Source organism: Rhipicephalus sanguineus, chromosome 1 (assembly GCF_013339695.2).
Source record: "Rhipicephalus sanguineus isolate Rsan-2018 chromosome 1, BIME_Rsan_1.4, whole genome shotgun sequence".
In the NCBI taxonomy this organism is placed as follows: Eukaryota; Metazoa; Arthropoda; class Arachnida; order Ixodida; family Ixodidae; genus Rhipicephalus; species Rhipicephalus sanguineus.
In genome coordinates, this window is record NC_051176.1 from 194619793 (window position 1) to 194635949 (window position 16157).

General features: G+C 48.1%; 1 protein-coding gene across 1 annotated transcript in view; it reads right to left on the reverse strand.

Annotated features, from left to right (window-relative positions):
* Positions 1-1875: 1875 nt before the first annotated feature.
* The window catches only part of LOC119381036 (retinal homeobox protein Rx2-like), a 73418-nt gene continuing 59136 nt past the window's right edge, over positions 1876-16157 (reverse strand). The window contains exons 4-5 of the mRNA XM_037649030.2: positions 13127-13320; positions 1876-2534 (exon numbers count right to left, since the gene is read on the reverse strand). Of these exons, the coding sequence (XP_037504958.1) occupies positions 2310-2534; positions 13127-13320 (419 nt within the window). The 3' untranslated portion in view covers positions 1876-2309. The remainder of the gene's footprint in view (positions 2535-13126; positions 13321-16157) is intronic.

Genomic DNA, 16157 nt, shown 5'->3' on the forward strand with positions numbered 1-16157 from the left:
TCAACTCACAGCAGCTTGAATATGGAGCAGTGGCGATGGTATTCGTTTTCAAAGAAAGCAACTGAATTTCCTGAAAAAAGGAGAGCGTTTGATCGGGCTATAAAACGTTTACTCGTTCCCACCCGTATTTGCGTCGCGGATTACCTAAATTTCAGGCCAGACAGAACAAAATAAAATCATGACAGATTGCTGTAATGTTATAGAGCCCCTGCTGAGCGATAGCCTCCTCTGCAATGCTCGAGCGCAAGACGCGCAAGCGTGGCATAGGCAGCCCGCAACGCAGGTAGCCTGCAGTGCGTGGTCATGACATACGGAGGACAGTCGTCACAGCAGGATCGTAGGACAAATTTTATTACAAAATTAAGTTATTGCTGCGTTCAAGTAAAACTTTGCCTGAGTTCTTAGTTTCCCAGTCTGCAGCCGACAATAACCACTGTCGAAAGTGGGGGGGCCGAGCCCCCCCCAACATTTCTCAGTGGGGGGGGGGGGGGGCTAGCGCTTCCCTTGCTCCCCCCCGGTAGATACGCCTATGTAAGAATCACATAAGCACCACCCATCGCACTCAAACATTAAGCTGTCTACTCGTGTATTTCAAAATGCTTGCCGATTTAGCTGGCCAGAGTCTGCTTATGCGCGCCTTCATTCGAATTTCATCACTTCCCTGTCACGTGTCGTCCCGGTGTTCCGCCGCACTTTGTGCGCGCCGGGCGCGATCAGTTTCGATTTCGCCTTTAAAATTCGATGATGAATATCTCGAACTACGTGCAACTTTCGGGATTTCTAAAAAAAATGGGTGTGCCATAAATTGGCACGCACTACAACTTTCTAATATAAACACCTGCCCTCAAGTCAATAATTTAAAAATTAATTAACGAGTTCTTGTTAATTAGTGGCAACAGTGTCATTTCAACTGCGGCAAAGTTTTTCCGCTTCGGCATAGAGTTCATGTGCGAAAACGGCAAGAGGTTTACTGTCATAGGATTTTTATGAAAAACCTGTATTGTCTAAAAAAAAACACCCTGCACTTTCGACTGCAAGAAAAGGAAGATTAGCGGGGCGAGCGCGACGGAACATGTAATGTTTATCATTAAAGAGTGTCGTTTCATTAAAGAGTGTCGCACGCAGAAGCGAGAATAGCTCGTACAGAATGTCCCGGTTCCCCTCAAAAAGCAGCCGCAGGTGCTCGCGAGGGTGTGGCGGAAGACGTCTGCGAACGAAGTGTATCCATCACCCACGGCGGACGGTTCCGCTTTGGCAGGAGGACCGCGACAACGTTTGCGTGGCGCGGCAGCATCCACGGCTGGGTGGCAGCGCCAGCCGAGTCAGCAGCAGTGGAAGCAGCCGCTGTCAGCGGTGCAGCTCGCGCTCATCGCTTGTGTCACGCGCAATTTCCCTCGCGCAGCCGCACTTTTGGCTTCGCACCAGATGCGCACGCGCCCGTCCCACCTCTTTTTTCAGACATCGATCAGGCGACCACTCGTCACCCGTTTCGCGTTCCCCGTGAGGAGCACGTGTTGGCGCCTCCTACAGCAAGTATATAAGTTCTCTGGCACAACACCCACAAGACATATATCTCGCAGATGTACGAGATATCTGCTGTATCGCCGCGCTTGCCTGCTGGAACATTCTCAGCCAGGTATACGTCAATGGAACATGCCTCAGAGTCGTCCCAGTAGCTGTGACGTTTCTGTCTACTTGAAATACTCATATGGTGTCATGCAGTGACCCTGCTCGCATTAATGTCACTGCGACACTTATACAAGCTTCATGCAAGCTGTTAAGATTTGTAAATACGCACTATCAAAATAGTCGATTCCGCTTGGCTCTTGTCGATGGAAATGATCTAATGTGTCTGTTTCAATGGTGTTGGAAAATACTTAAAATTTTATTCCACTTTATGACCTGGTAACATCTCAGCATGCGGGAGCAGGCAGGAAAAGAATGAAGGACACATTGAATTTCAGAGGAGGACCCCCGACGAAAAGCTCTTCTGGCCCACGAAATGGCTGATTTCGTGAGATATTTCTTGCATGCGGTGTCGTTACTAGACAGCCTTCGCGTCCCGATGCGCTGGTCCACGCTCAAGCATCGTTTATTGAAAACACAGCTGTTATCCTAAACACGAACATCTCCGCTTCCCTTCCCCTGACTCTCAGCTGATCGTGGCACTGCCGCCATCTTGCGGCCGTCATGTCCCAAGTCAGTGAACACTCTTTTGCAGTTCTGTGTGAAGCGTGCACCGGGTGATTGCTTGTACAGTTGCGGAACGGTCGCCATCGTTGTCGATGTGCCGAACACGAGGTCAGCTATTAACACCAGCGTGCCGGCCCGTGCAGGGCCGATGGCTGAGGCAGCAGCGAGGCAGCGCAATGCCACGGGGCCTGTGGTGGCAGCCTCGCCAGCTGAGCGACCTGGTGCGGAGGAGGCGGCGGTGGCGCGGCCAGCACAGGCTGCTCGCTGGCCTCTCCGCGGGCCACGCGCTGCGCGCTGCGCTCGTTGCGACGGAACTTGGCTCGCCGGTTCTGGAACCAGACCTGCGACATAGCGGTAGCACCAAACGGTATCGTCTAGGGTCTAAGAACGAAAGCCAACTTAAAGCGCAGCAGACTCTCGCTCGTGGTAGTTAAGCGGAATGAAACTCGGTCTTGGGATTATTTACGCGAACTACAGCTTTCCTTGTTAATGTATTCTTGCAAAGGAAATGTGCGACAAAGTAACAGAAAAATGAAATAAAAGCCGGTTAGAGAGATATTCCGTCCAGTTAAGTGCCTAAGGTAAAGGGGTGGTGCCATCAAATTTCGAGGCTATAACAAGCCTGTTCTGGGTTTCCTCTGTATGCAAGGACACTCCACACGAAGGGTTGGACACAGCAAACGTTTAGAATACATTTTAATTCACTTCCAAAGTGTACCTAAATGCCCATTCTCCCGATCGAAACCCATCGCTAGCGCGCCAACTCTGACGTAGATCTGTAGGAAGGGCAACGAAAGTTGTAGTGACGTCACACCAGATCTGCTGTAGTGACGTGAGTGACCTCCGGACCTCCGCCACCTCCGCAACGTACGTACCGGCTGTAGTGAACTAGAACATATTCTAGTTCACTATAGTACCGGCAAAACATCGGTTGCTACATCACTCGCCGAGTTTCGATCGCTTCCTGGCTAAGTGCGTCACAGCCTTGTGTGGTCACGTGACCACACACTTCTACGTCACTGCCCAACCTCGGCGCCCAGAAACCGAAACCGAAAGTTGTCCACATCAAAAGGCGATATTATATTATTTAGCGAGAATACATGAATATTAGTTCGTGCATCATGCTTCCTGGAGCTATAGGAAACGCTTACAGCAAAGAACGCGCAAGCCACAAATTTGGTGGCACCACCCCTGTAAAGAAATGGGAAAAGGGAATTAAGCGGAAACATTACACGTATCAGTCGCAGATAATGTACGGCCGCCGCAATGCACCCTTGCCCCCTCGTACTTGTGTAATCGCTAGAGACCGGATTGTGTAGGCAAATGCCTATTTTGTTCCTTGCGCTCCTATCGCCCCACTTTGATAATGAACGTGAATTAGAGGTTAAGAAGGACTTAGTAGTGTTTTTGCAGCGCCTATAAATGCCTATTTTGGCGTTTGTGCCTAAATGCCTACAAATGCCTATAAATGACTATTTTCAAAATCGGCACTTATATGAACACTATTTAGCCTTAAGTTTCGCTTTCGGGTGCAGTTTGAGACCGTTATTCATGTTACCGGGTCACACTAACGGTTCAAAACCTTATGGAGTTTAGTCTAGTCCTCTATAGTGGGGTACAACTTTAGAAGACAGGAGAGGCCCCGCCCAGATGACCGAAAAAGAAATAGTCCCGGGCGGCCATGTTAGGCAAGCTCCGTCGGCGGGGTCACCGGCCGTCCGGCTCATGACGTCACCTGAAGTGCGCGCCTATTGGTGGAGGCTCGTGTGCATCTGCCTTTGAGGTGAAGGAGGAGGAGGAGAAGAAAAACGGAAAGACAGGGAGGTTAGCCAGTTCTCAGACCGGCTGGCTACCCTGTTTCGAGGTGAATATGCCGCTGCTTTCTAAAGTTGTACCCGGCTATAGTCCTCTAGTCCAACCAACTCCCGGAAAACAACCGCTAGCGGCAGTGAAGTGGGACGCGCCTACGCCGCCGCGCTCACATGGCGCTAGCGGTTGGCGAATGCGAAACCACGGAGATCCGTCAGGGGAAATGAGAATGAAGAGAAAAAGAAGAAAGAAAAATGTGATGTGCACGTGGCTTTTCTTTCGTTTTTTGATTTACACTTTAAGGTGTTCACCGCCAGGGGAGAAATAGGCTCTACGTGGTTCGACCCGGCCAATAAGAGGCAATGTCCCTCCCTTCCGATCTTTTCTGGCTATCTGCTCCTGCTCTGCCCTTTGCAGTCATGTGGAAGAAAAAAAAAGACACTCAGGAGTGTGTTGATACGACACATGGCTCACCATGCTACGGAATGAACGGAGAGACCGTGTTCTGCGAACCGTGCAGGACAAAACACAATTGCACGGCTATGTTCGACTGGCGCCTTGGTCATAATAAACAATGCATTTTTTTTTCGGGTCATAGATGCAGGTCACGCACGTCTTCGTATGAAATTATTTGTATTTATGTAAAAATGTATTGTGCCCATATTTACGATGTTGGAAATTTGAAACGTTCTTTTGCCTGCCTATTTTTAACGCCTAAAATGTGCTTTTTAAATGTCAAGAAAGCCGGCCCCTAGTAATCACAGTTAAAGGGACACTAAAGAGAAACAATGAATCGGTTTAGATCGATAAATTGTACTCTGAGAACTCTAACGTCGTTAATTTCGCTATCATAGGTTTATTAGTAGAGGAGAAAATCAAGTTCAAAGTTTCATTTTTAAATTTCGTGCTCAAATCTCCTCGCGTGACGTCACGGATTTCAAAGTGTACTTATCGTATTTTGGCGCCATTGGCTCAACGAAATTACCCGAAACTTTGCATGTTAAGTCCATGGACCCCTCAAAGAACAATGTACTTAATTTTTACCGATCAGGAACTACGTAGTCCCTAGTAGGCGCCGTCAAAACGTGAGACGTCACGGCGAATGGTGCGGAAACTTATAGGAGGCGTCGCCACCCACATTTTGTTTTTGCGCTTTTCCTCGCTTACTAAGCGTCTTCTCGCAGCAAGCCTGGTGTTTTTGGTATCGTGAAAGAGTACTTCACTATTATGAGAAGAATCGTCTTGCTCTTCAGTGTCCCTTTAAAAGTACGCAAGCTACTTTGAGCGCCGACAAAGCTTGCTGACTCCGACATATATCGATGACATATAACACCAGTCTTCCATGGAGATTCGCTACGCACTCGATAAGCGGAAAGTCTTTCATTTTTGCCACAAGTTTTGAGAGGGATATGTCAAAACTGGGTGCATTCGCGGGATTTACTAAAGTGTACATACCGTGGGCACTTACCAACTTCAATTGCACACTCGCAAAGTGCGCGGCAAAGTTATACAGATTCTATGTTAAATGATCATGTAATCAATAGCTTATCACTGATTATGACACAGATTTAGATGTTTGGCGTAGTTGCCGGGCGAAAATGCTCTCGGATACCCCATTTCTATTAACTGAAGATTATTGAAACCTACAATGTACCGTGTATACCTCTTGAATCGGAAGCGCCAATAATTTTTTGAGACAACGCATTGGAAAAATTAGTCTAATTTATTAGGAACGCATAGCTAGCAGCAGCGAATATAAGGAAATTTGCAATATTCTCTGATTAACTAAATGATTACCTAAATTTTAATAAAACCTCGTAAATAATATCTCCTATCACGCACATTTATTAAATATTACACTTGCGCGATTGGAGTCAGTGCGTGCTCAAAGCTTGCATAAATTTCGAGATATCCGTCCTCAAAACGTGTTATAATGTATAAACTGGAGTTACATTCGGTTTTGTTCTGCAATGCACTAAGTAGGCTTTTGGGTATGCTGTAAAGTCGTTGCTTCCCTCTGCAGACTATGGTCTCTGCTTTCTTTCTAACTAAGCATGCCTGGAGGATTACCTGACTACTGCAATTCCTCAGTTGCCCCCAAAGAAATTAATTTGTAACTATTATAGCAAAATAAGTAGTCGAATATTATGACATATTTATGTACGTCGACTTCACGTGCGGCAAGTACTATCGTGAGCAATATGAGCTCGAACGCGCGAGCGCGTGGCGAATAGCCTCGAACCCTACATCGGCTGATTCGCAGCGGCCACTGTCGGAAACAAAGTGAAAAGGGCGCCGCGCTTCCGCTAGCTGTTGACACTCCCGCCTCAATATCGTTGCTACAAAAGCTGTAGCTTGTAGCATGTCAGTGACTGCTAGCGGTGATATGAATTCACATCAACGCGCACAGCCACATCCAATGGCCCATCAGACTATGTAGCTGCTGAGATATCGGCTGTGATTGTAGCCTGCCGTGATGCACAGGCCATGCTTGTATTGTATCCAGGTGGATTGGCTGAGCGTTTTGCCACGCCTCTTTTATTTATTATTATTTTTCGTGCAATCTTTTTTTTTTGCGGTTTCATTGTTAGCGGCCGATGGCACGCAGTCAGCTGCCGTTTCGCAGCAACGCTAGCGAAGCTGGTGTGCCAACAGTCAGCGGAAGAGCGCCCCTTCTTTCCCCTCCGGTTTCGGCAGCGCCATGCACGTATGACGTTATTTCGGTTTTGAGGCTATTCGCCACACGCTCGCGTGTTCGAGCTCATATTGCTCACGATAGTACGTGAAGTCGACAGACGACACAGGAACAAGAAAACGTACTTTATTCGGAGCGAACTTGTGCCCCCCTCAACGAAAAACAAAGATCGCTCAACGGCTTCGCCGCAAGCGTGCCTGTTGTGGAGAGCGACCGTCTACAGGAAAGAAGAAAGAATGAATGCTGTTCACTCCCCGCAGCTCGTTTTTAAGACAGTGGCATGAGACTATTCACCGCCCACCTACCGTCTATCGCGGAATTCGATAAGCCGTGCACGTCATCATTTAGGGCAGCTACCCTGAGCGAGTATGAAAAACGCAAGGAAAAGCGACAGCCCTCATCGCGCGATAAACCGCGGAACGATACGCACATGGTAATATATATATATATATATATATATATATATATATATATATATATATATATATATATATATATATATATTAGCCCCGAGATTGAGCGGTGTCGCCGCCTGGTGGCTACTGGCTGAAGCGCACCTAGTGTGGATAGCTCCCTGCGTCGTCTGCTAGCCGCGGCGTGTTTGGATAGGCACGTACGTCATGCACGTCTTCAAAGGGCAGTTTGTCTGTTGTGTTAGCGCACTCTTAAATGCGTGTACGTGTACCTACCACGGTGTACAAAAGAATTTGGCCTTTCTAGGCTGTATATGCATTCTAAAGACATCACTGAGTGCAGTTGTCGAAGTGCTCTGTGTGGTCGTTGTACCCTGCCTTCGCCAGGATCATTTCAGTGTGGATGCCGCTTTGTGCTTCAAGCACATCGTGAAGTACAGTTGGCGTCGTCCTAAACATGAGTAGCATTGGCTATCGTGTGAATGCAGCGCTTTAGCGACTCATTGGTAAACAAAAACAAGGCTCTAAGCCATGCACTCGCGTGTCACACTTGTTGTTTTATCATTTACGTGACGAGCTTTAGTAGTGCTTAAGATGTGCTTTTACTGTATGGTCCTGGTTCCACTACAGAGTGATATTTTTAACAAGTGAAGTCTGACTCTTCGGCACTTCGGCAATGGAATGACACCGAAGTGATAAAACTGAGTTGCCGGCGCTGTTTTAACTTGGGGTGAAATGTGTGCTAAAACACTGGTGTACTTTGATTTAGGTTCGCGTTACAGAACGTAGAAAGTCAAAAATTAATCCATATATCTACGGCGTGCCTTACAGTCATATCGTTGTAATTTCAAGCAAAAACCTTATCTTTGTTGTTTATACTTTATCTTGAGCTTTTGTGCGGCCTTGCTATGATTGATGAAGGCAGTGAGCATCATTGGCTTGAAAAAAGAAGAAACAACTCACTTTTGTACTATAAATTAACCACTCCTTTGTCGCATCATTGTCATGCAGGTAATGAATCGAAGAAAGCTCTGTGCTGAACTGTTTCCTTTTTACACTGATACTGGAATAAAATCAAGCGCTTACGTGTGAAAGATCTTCATAGTGCTAAAGCGCTGTCAGCCATGCAGCTTTTCTGACTAAATTTCTTATCAAGTGTCCTACATATCTTGGAGAGCTGAATAAGAAAAAAAAAAAAAAAACATGGGTGCGTATTCGTGCACACAGTGCACAGAGTGCTATTCGGTAGCCAGGTAAGAAAGAAGTAAATACGTAATTAGATCAGTCGCGCTACAAAACTGCGCAGTAGGTGGTACACAAGCTATGGAAGAAGTGCTGTTCGGTAGCCAGATAAGCAAGAAGAAAATACGTAATTAGTTGAGTCGCGCGACAGCACTGCGTAGTAGGCGGGGCACCAGCTTAACACATTCAAATAAAACAGCAAAAAATGTCATAAAGTGCAAAACCGCAGACTGTCGCCGAGGAGCATTCTGTTCATTGGCAGGTTTCGTTTCTCTCACAAGTAATAGTAACGTTCGGTGGGCTTCGTGCATCGATCCGGCAATGGAGAACGTACATATTACCAGAGGGCTGCAGTCAACGCGTTTTATTCGCCGACAATCAGTTCAAGCAGCTCACAACGAAGCGCCGCTGTGTACATTTGCACACACGCCGCCGGCCGCCGATCCACACTAGCGCGGCGACGGTGCTGCCACCTATAGCCCGATCTCGGGGCGAATAGCTAATCCACTGGTCTCGCTATACTATACGCCTGTATAACTACATTATGCTAGGTGTTTCATGTAACTGTAAAACAAAATTTTAAGAATAAAACGTGGTGCATCGTACGATGATATATGAAACGGCATATCGTTCAAGGTAGCTTCGAGTTGCTCATCATTTTTGTCGTGTGCTTATAGTTAGCTTATTGTGATATGACACTTTGCAGACTTTTCCTGCGTAGCAACGGTCTGTGAGAGCGAAGATGTAACTAAATTTGTTATTTTCTAAGCAACTTCAGCGGGTGTCAGGTTCGGTACAGTGTCGTTGTCCGGTCGGAAAAACGAGATCACAGTATCATTCTAAAAGTGTTTTCACGAACGATCGCATCGTCGTACACATGATGCTGTAGAAACAAGCAAGCATATGCGAGAGCACTTCTTTGTATCCCCGCTGGCCCACCGGAAAGCATCGAGAAGCGAACTTTGATGATTATTTGCTCCCCTATATATACGGGTAATTCTTGTCTGCAAGATGCAAATTGAAAAGTGCTGCCTCCCGGCGCTACGTAATATCAGTGCCCTACAAAATTAGTGTCGGCGTCAGATGCCCCACCCTTTTAATTTCCACAGAGCTAAGCATATTCGTTTTCATATTATTTCTGCCATTTGTTCTTTAGGGAACAATCACTAATGTAAATGACAGTGTGCATTGGCGTAACCAGAGGGGGTATAGGTTTGACGGAGGCAGGTTAACGGGGTCATGAACACCCCTCGGGCTTCGCGATCGAGAAAACACATCCTGCGGAAAGCAGGCGCTGCTCTGAACAGCTCAGCAAATGCCAAATCTTGCAGTCGTGCGTTGCAAGGAGGTTTATAAGCGGAACTCGAAGTTCTAACTTTCTCGAGCCATTGGTTGATAGCTGACGTAAACCAGAGCGCCATTTGGATCAGATACACTTCTTGCCATGGGGTTCCGCCACGTACCGGGGCCGCGTTCCATAGCCTGCTAACATTACACAGTGAGCCACACTCGCGCACAGGAATCACAGCGGGAGAGAGCGATCGTGTTTCATCACACGCGCTCAAAGTCATGACGCACGTTGACGTAACTTTTTTCCCTCTGCCATCTGTCCCCGTGTAGCTTGTCCTCGTGTCGGGACGAGAGAAGAGATATTAATAATAATATCTGGGGTTTAACGTCCCAAAACCACGATTTGATTATGAGAGACGCCGTAGTGGAGGGCTCCGGAAATTTTGACCACCTGGGGTTCTTTAACGTGCACCTAAATCTAAGTACACGGGCCTCAGACATTTTCGCCTCCATCGAAAATGCAGCCGCCGCGGCCGGGATTCGATCCCGCGACCTTCGGGTCAGCAGTCGAGCGCCATAACCACTAGACCACCGTGGCGGGGCGCGAGAGAAGAGAGAAAGCGCTTAAAGCGTGCGACAAATACATGTAACCCCAGTCGTTCTTGACGGATTCGAGAAATTTTTGCGGCAATCGACTTGTGAGGCAATAAACTCCGATACTGAGGTCATTCGATGATTGCTTGGAAAAGTGGTTCAGGACCTTAACCATTGAAACCCTTGTTCCCCTATTATGATTCTCAGAGGCAAGAAATGCATGGACATGCTCATCTCCTTTCCACTTTCTTCTTTTCCAGATGGGAAGTACCGACAGGGACACCAGGTGGCGCATGGCGTCACGTGGTGTCTCGCTTTGAAGCTAACACGTCAAGGATGACAAGGCGCCTTTGACAAAGTCCACCTATCGAAACGTTGGTCTGAGGCACCTGTTCCTGTTCGTACGACCTCTATAGCACATTGTCTCCATCAGTCGGCTCTCACGTGCACCTTTACATTGGATTTCCAACATCTTCGGTGTCCCTTAATCAATCTAAACTAATATTTAACGTGTCCCAAGCTCACTTCGAATCGAATGTAATTCGCGCGGACCGCTCACTTTTATCTATGACACGAAACAACCGTATTTGGATGTTAAACTTCTTTCCCCCGCAATGCAGAGTCACGAGTCGCCAGCCATATGCACGTCTTCTCAGTAGATTACTTTTGTTATTGTAGCGCCGTGCATGTGTTCGGGCAAAATCGGGGTCGCTTTGTAGACAGCCGTTTTACTGCTTTAATGATCCCACCAGACGTTGCTCTAAGAACCAACAGGCGTAACTTTCGCAGGGAGCGCCTGTCCCCATAACGGGTCGCGACGCACGGAGACTTCCGGCGGCCGCACGCAGATCGCTAGTGCGCGCCCCTCAGCTACATTCCCTCTCAGCCCCGCGACTGCAGCCAAAATTTCCCGCCAGCTGATGGCGCGGACCGGGCGAGATGGGCTGCGGAAGAGAGTGCGCCGGGGCGTCGGTGATGCTTATCTCCCCGCCGAGAAGACCCACGGCCGACACTCGGCGACAACGAGGCGTCGGCAGCCGCGGTTCGGGGCCCCGACGGCAGGCCCGGCTGCCTCGTGCGAGCGAACCAATGTTTGCAGCTCGTCTGCTTCGCGCGGATCGCGTTACAGGCGTGGACGGCGGAGGAAAAACGAAACCTCATTGCTGCACATTTTACGCTATACGCGCGGATAAGCGTGGCTGACTCCGAGAAAGACTTGTGCCACTGACGCTTCAACTCCTGTGCCACAGCTCGTTTCCGTTTTCCCCGGCTGAATGCGTTTAGAAGCGCAGTGAATGGTGTTCACGCAGGAGAAGCAAATAAATGGTGCACCCATTGATAGTGCCCAAAAAAGGACTGTTATTTTATGCGCATGAACTGACTGGAAAATAGCGAAAATTATGTTGTCCAGCCTATGCTCGAGGCGAATGTTAATTTAATCTTACTTAAGCTTGGAGGGCGCTTGAAGGGGAATAATTCGCGACTTGCTGTTAGTTACTGTAGCACGGAAGTAGCGATAGTGCCTTGTATATTTGTACTTCGGATTCTTGCACTACAGTTAAATATGGCTTATATAAATGGGAATTTCGCTGCAGAGTGAATGATAGAGACTTAATGGCATATAGTCGCAATAACGCTCAAGCTCCTGGTGTCAATGCTTAGCGTTAATAACAGTGGGTTGTTCTGCAAACCGAAGCAAAAAAGTTTGTTAAGTGCTATGTTTGTAGAATCTTCACTATGGTCATTTACTAAAACGTAGCGCGAACGTTTTTTTTTTACTGTCCACAACAATACAATTGAATGTGCATGCTTTACAGCCTTTACAATGTACCGACTGTCCCAGCTAACTTGAACCAAGATTAAAGAGAAACCATGCTCTCTAGGAAAGATTACCTGTTGTATATTAGTGGTAGTCGTGTGTGCACACAACCTGCATTTTTTTCATGACTAAGGGCTAATTAATTAATTAACTTTAATTAGTCAACTTTTTATTCTTACTCAAATCCAGCATTTATTTTTCGCTGCAATCTGCCTAGTTATTTTTCCCGAGAAAAAACAAAAGCGCGCGAAACACGCCAAATATGAAATAGACAAAAGTATGGCTGTTTTTGCGCAAGGAAATAACGAGGGAATTCCCTCGTTATTTCCTTGCGCAAAAACAGCCATACTTTTGTGGCTTGTACGTGAACATGAACCGACTAGCCCAGAAACGTACACTTCCATGAAATAGACGCGCGCTAGTGCGCCTCTTCTCAAGCGCTTCCAAGCGTTCTTTGATTGATGAACGGCTGCGTTCGTTCATTGTACAGGGCTTCACGCTATTTGATGGACGCATATTAAAACACGCTGCTGACGCGTCCATCATCGAGCCTGAAGCCCTGTACAATGCGGCGATGAACGGACGCAGCCGTGCATCAACTAGAGAACGCTTGGAAGCGCTGGAATAGAGGCACGCGAGCGCGCGTCTATTTGATATTTGGCGTGTTTCGCGCGCTTTTGTTTTTTTCTCGGAAAAAACAACCAGGCAGATTGCAGCAAAAAATGAATGCTTGATTCTGGGGTTATTTGAGGCGAGGTACAACGTAACCGATTCGAGCAAGAATAAAAAGTTGACTAATTAAAGTTAATTAATTAATTAGCGCTTAGCCATGAAAAAATACATGTTGTATGTACACGCGACTACCACTAATATACAACAGGTAGAACTTTCCTAGAGCGCATGGTTTTTTTTTTAATCTTGGTCCAAGTTAGCTGGGACAGCCGGTATATGCTTCTTCTCCGGATTTGTTTAAATTGACCGCTACTTCTAAAAAGAAGCTCGAAATGTCCCGCCCATCGAACGAGGGCTGTAGAGAATACAGGATCGTTATTGAGATAAATCTTAACTCACCTGTACGCGCGCTTCGCTGAGGTTCACCCTGGCGGCCAGCTCTTCGCGGGCGAAGGCATCGGGGTAGTGGCTGCGTTCGAACGCCTTCTCCAGGGCACTCAGCTGCTGAACGCTGAATGCGGTGCGGCTGCGTCGAGCGGCGTCACACGCGCGGCCTTCGGCAGGCTGCAGCTCACTGTTACTCCGGCTGGGCGCTGCAGGAGAGGCAACGGGTGCGAACCGCTAACCGAAGGGTCTGCTCTCACTGGGTCTAACTGAGCAGCAGGCGAGAAATCATCGCCACGAACGCTGGCGGTGGCAGATATTGGACCACGGCACTGTCGAATACTACCAGCCCTTCTGCACTCGCTCTGTACCTGAATACGTTTGTTGATCGATCTATCGATCTGTCATTTGATTGATTGATTGATTGATTGATTGCGTTTTAACTTCCCGAAGGAGCATAGGGCAATGAGAGACGCTGTGGCAGAAGGCTACAGTTCAATTTAGGTCATCGAGGGCCATAAAGACGCACTCAGTTCATTCCGCCCTTGCCAGAACGTAGCCTCCACGGCTGGGAACTGAATCCACGACGTCGAGCTCGGCTGCAGGCCGTCGTAGTACACTGCGATAACGACACGCTTTTCTACTGCTGTTGCTCAGTTGTCAGTGCCAGACACTACCGCATCGCTAACAGTGATTTTTCAACTGAGAATTTTGTATAGTCGAAAGAGTATTCATGAGAAGAACATGACTACTCTTTTAACGTTACTCCCTTTATTCACTTTAACTTTCGAAGCGCCAGCGTCTCAGCTGCTGCAGGATCATTTAAGTGAACAAGCTGTAAAAGAGAAGTTCCCCTTAAATATAATTGGCGGATCATTTATCATTTGGTGAGGACTGGTGACGCCAACGCTAATCAGCAATTTATGTTATGATGGACGTGTAAATGATAATAATATGCTTTATTTGTTACTGATGAGAGAGTCCTTGCACTGCATCTTCCCTAGGTATTTTCTTTTTCCACGCAAGAAACTCTTCCCCGGATGAGAGAGAGGCAGAGCACTTAAATTTAGATCGTAGTGGTTTTCCGAAGTGTAAGCTTTCCTCTGTAAAGTAGAGGGAGTTGTTATGCGAGCTGTGTTTTATAAATCTGACGATTTAGACTCCGGCACGTGCTAATAAAGAGCAGAATGAAGGAATCAAGTGGTGTTATTACGTTATTTTTTTTCGTTACTGACGTGGAACGGCAGACATCAAACGGTTATTGACTCTGAGCTGTCTGACGACCGGCTTGGTGAGCTCTTCGTGCACGCGAGAAATCCGAAGGTTCTCGGAGTACGGCGCATCAAGCAAACGCCCACGGTGATCGTCCTGTTCGACGGTATGAAAGTTCCAAACTACGTCATGTATGGGACGAACATGATCAGGTGCACTCTCTACCGACGACAAATCGACGCCTGTCGAACCTGCGGAAAACTGGGACATCGCTCGGACGTTTCTCCTACCCCTACGGTCATCACCTGCCCGGTCTCATCGTCTCCTGAGAATCACACGTGCCAGCCGAAGTGCTCCATCTGTGGAGGAGCGCATCCGACGGCAGATCGGGCCTGCAAAAGCAGGTACCAGGTCCCCTACATCGTTCGGCGTAGAAGGCGACGACGCAGAAAAGCAAACAAGCAGCGCGGGGAGTTCGTGCCACAGCAAGCTGCCGGGCTCGGAGTCAACCAGGGGGGCGGACTTGATACTCCTGGGCCGGGTGCGGGTCACCGCTCTCGCTCGAGGGATAGGTCTGCCTCCTGTGTCCGGATTCAACAGGAACCTACCTGGGCTGAACGAGTTGGCCAAAAACGTGAGTCTCGCACTATCGTGCAGCGCCAGTTGCCAGCGCAAGCTACGGCTAGAATACAGCAGCTAGAGCGTGAGAATGCAACTCTGAGGAGTGAGCTTCAGGAGATTAAAGCATTAGTTGAGGAGCTTAGGCAGCGCGAACGCACGCCGGAAGGGGCGGTGAAAGTGCAGCAGGCCGAGACACAGCCCAGAGGCGGTAAGCGAAAAGCCGCTGACCCTCCGGTAGATATCGAGAAGGAGTTCAGTGACTTTAAACAGGAAATTACGGGGGCGGTCCGTGAAATTAAGGAAGCCATCGCTGGTGTCAGCTCTATCATCCAGTCCCTTTCTGCAAGGGTGGTGGTGGTGGAGCAAAACTTAAGTAGCAATCATGGCGAAGCTAAATAAGGAATTTGTCATTTGGCAATGGAATTGCGCGAGCTTCCAGCGGAAGAAGGCAGTCTTGCAGCAGTTCGTTAGCTCACAGACGAATAAGCCAGCCGTAATACTCCTCCAGGAGACCCTTAAAGGAGAGGTGGCCCTTCGGGGTTATCGCTTCGTGGCCTGCTGGGGGGAAGGAAAACGCGGGGTCGCCACCCTCATATCCAAAGAGTTCTCCTTTGAGGTTCGCGAGGTACGCCCAGACCTAAAGGTGGAACACGTATTCATTGAGTTAATCCCAAACTCTCGGCTTAAGGAGCACCTTTTCATACTGAACGTTTATAGCTCACCATCTGATACTCGGGAGACTTTCAATGCGCTTCTCGGCAAAGCCTCCAAAATCGCGGGCTCGGCTCCGTTTACAGTTGCTGGCGACTTCAATGCGCAACATCAGACATGGGGCTATATCAATAATACGGCTAAGGGGCGGGCGCTTCTGCAGCATACTACAAATCTTAACATGTTATTAGATACTGATCACACCTTTCCCACACGCCTCGGTAATTCTGTAGCAAGGGACACCACGCCGGACCTGGCCTTTGTCAGGAACGTCGAGTGCCCTTTCTGGCAGAACTTGCATGAGAACTTGGGGAGCGACCATTTCATCGCGTCTATCTCCCTCGCGATTAAAGCACCACGGCCGCGGGTTTTCAAAATTGTTGATTGGGATGCCTTTCGGGAACTCAGAAAGAGCGATGAAAATGAGTACGATGACCTTGGCCAGCTACTTGAGCGGCTTAAGACAGATGTCAAAGCTGCCACTAAGGTGGTGGAGACGGAT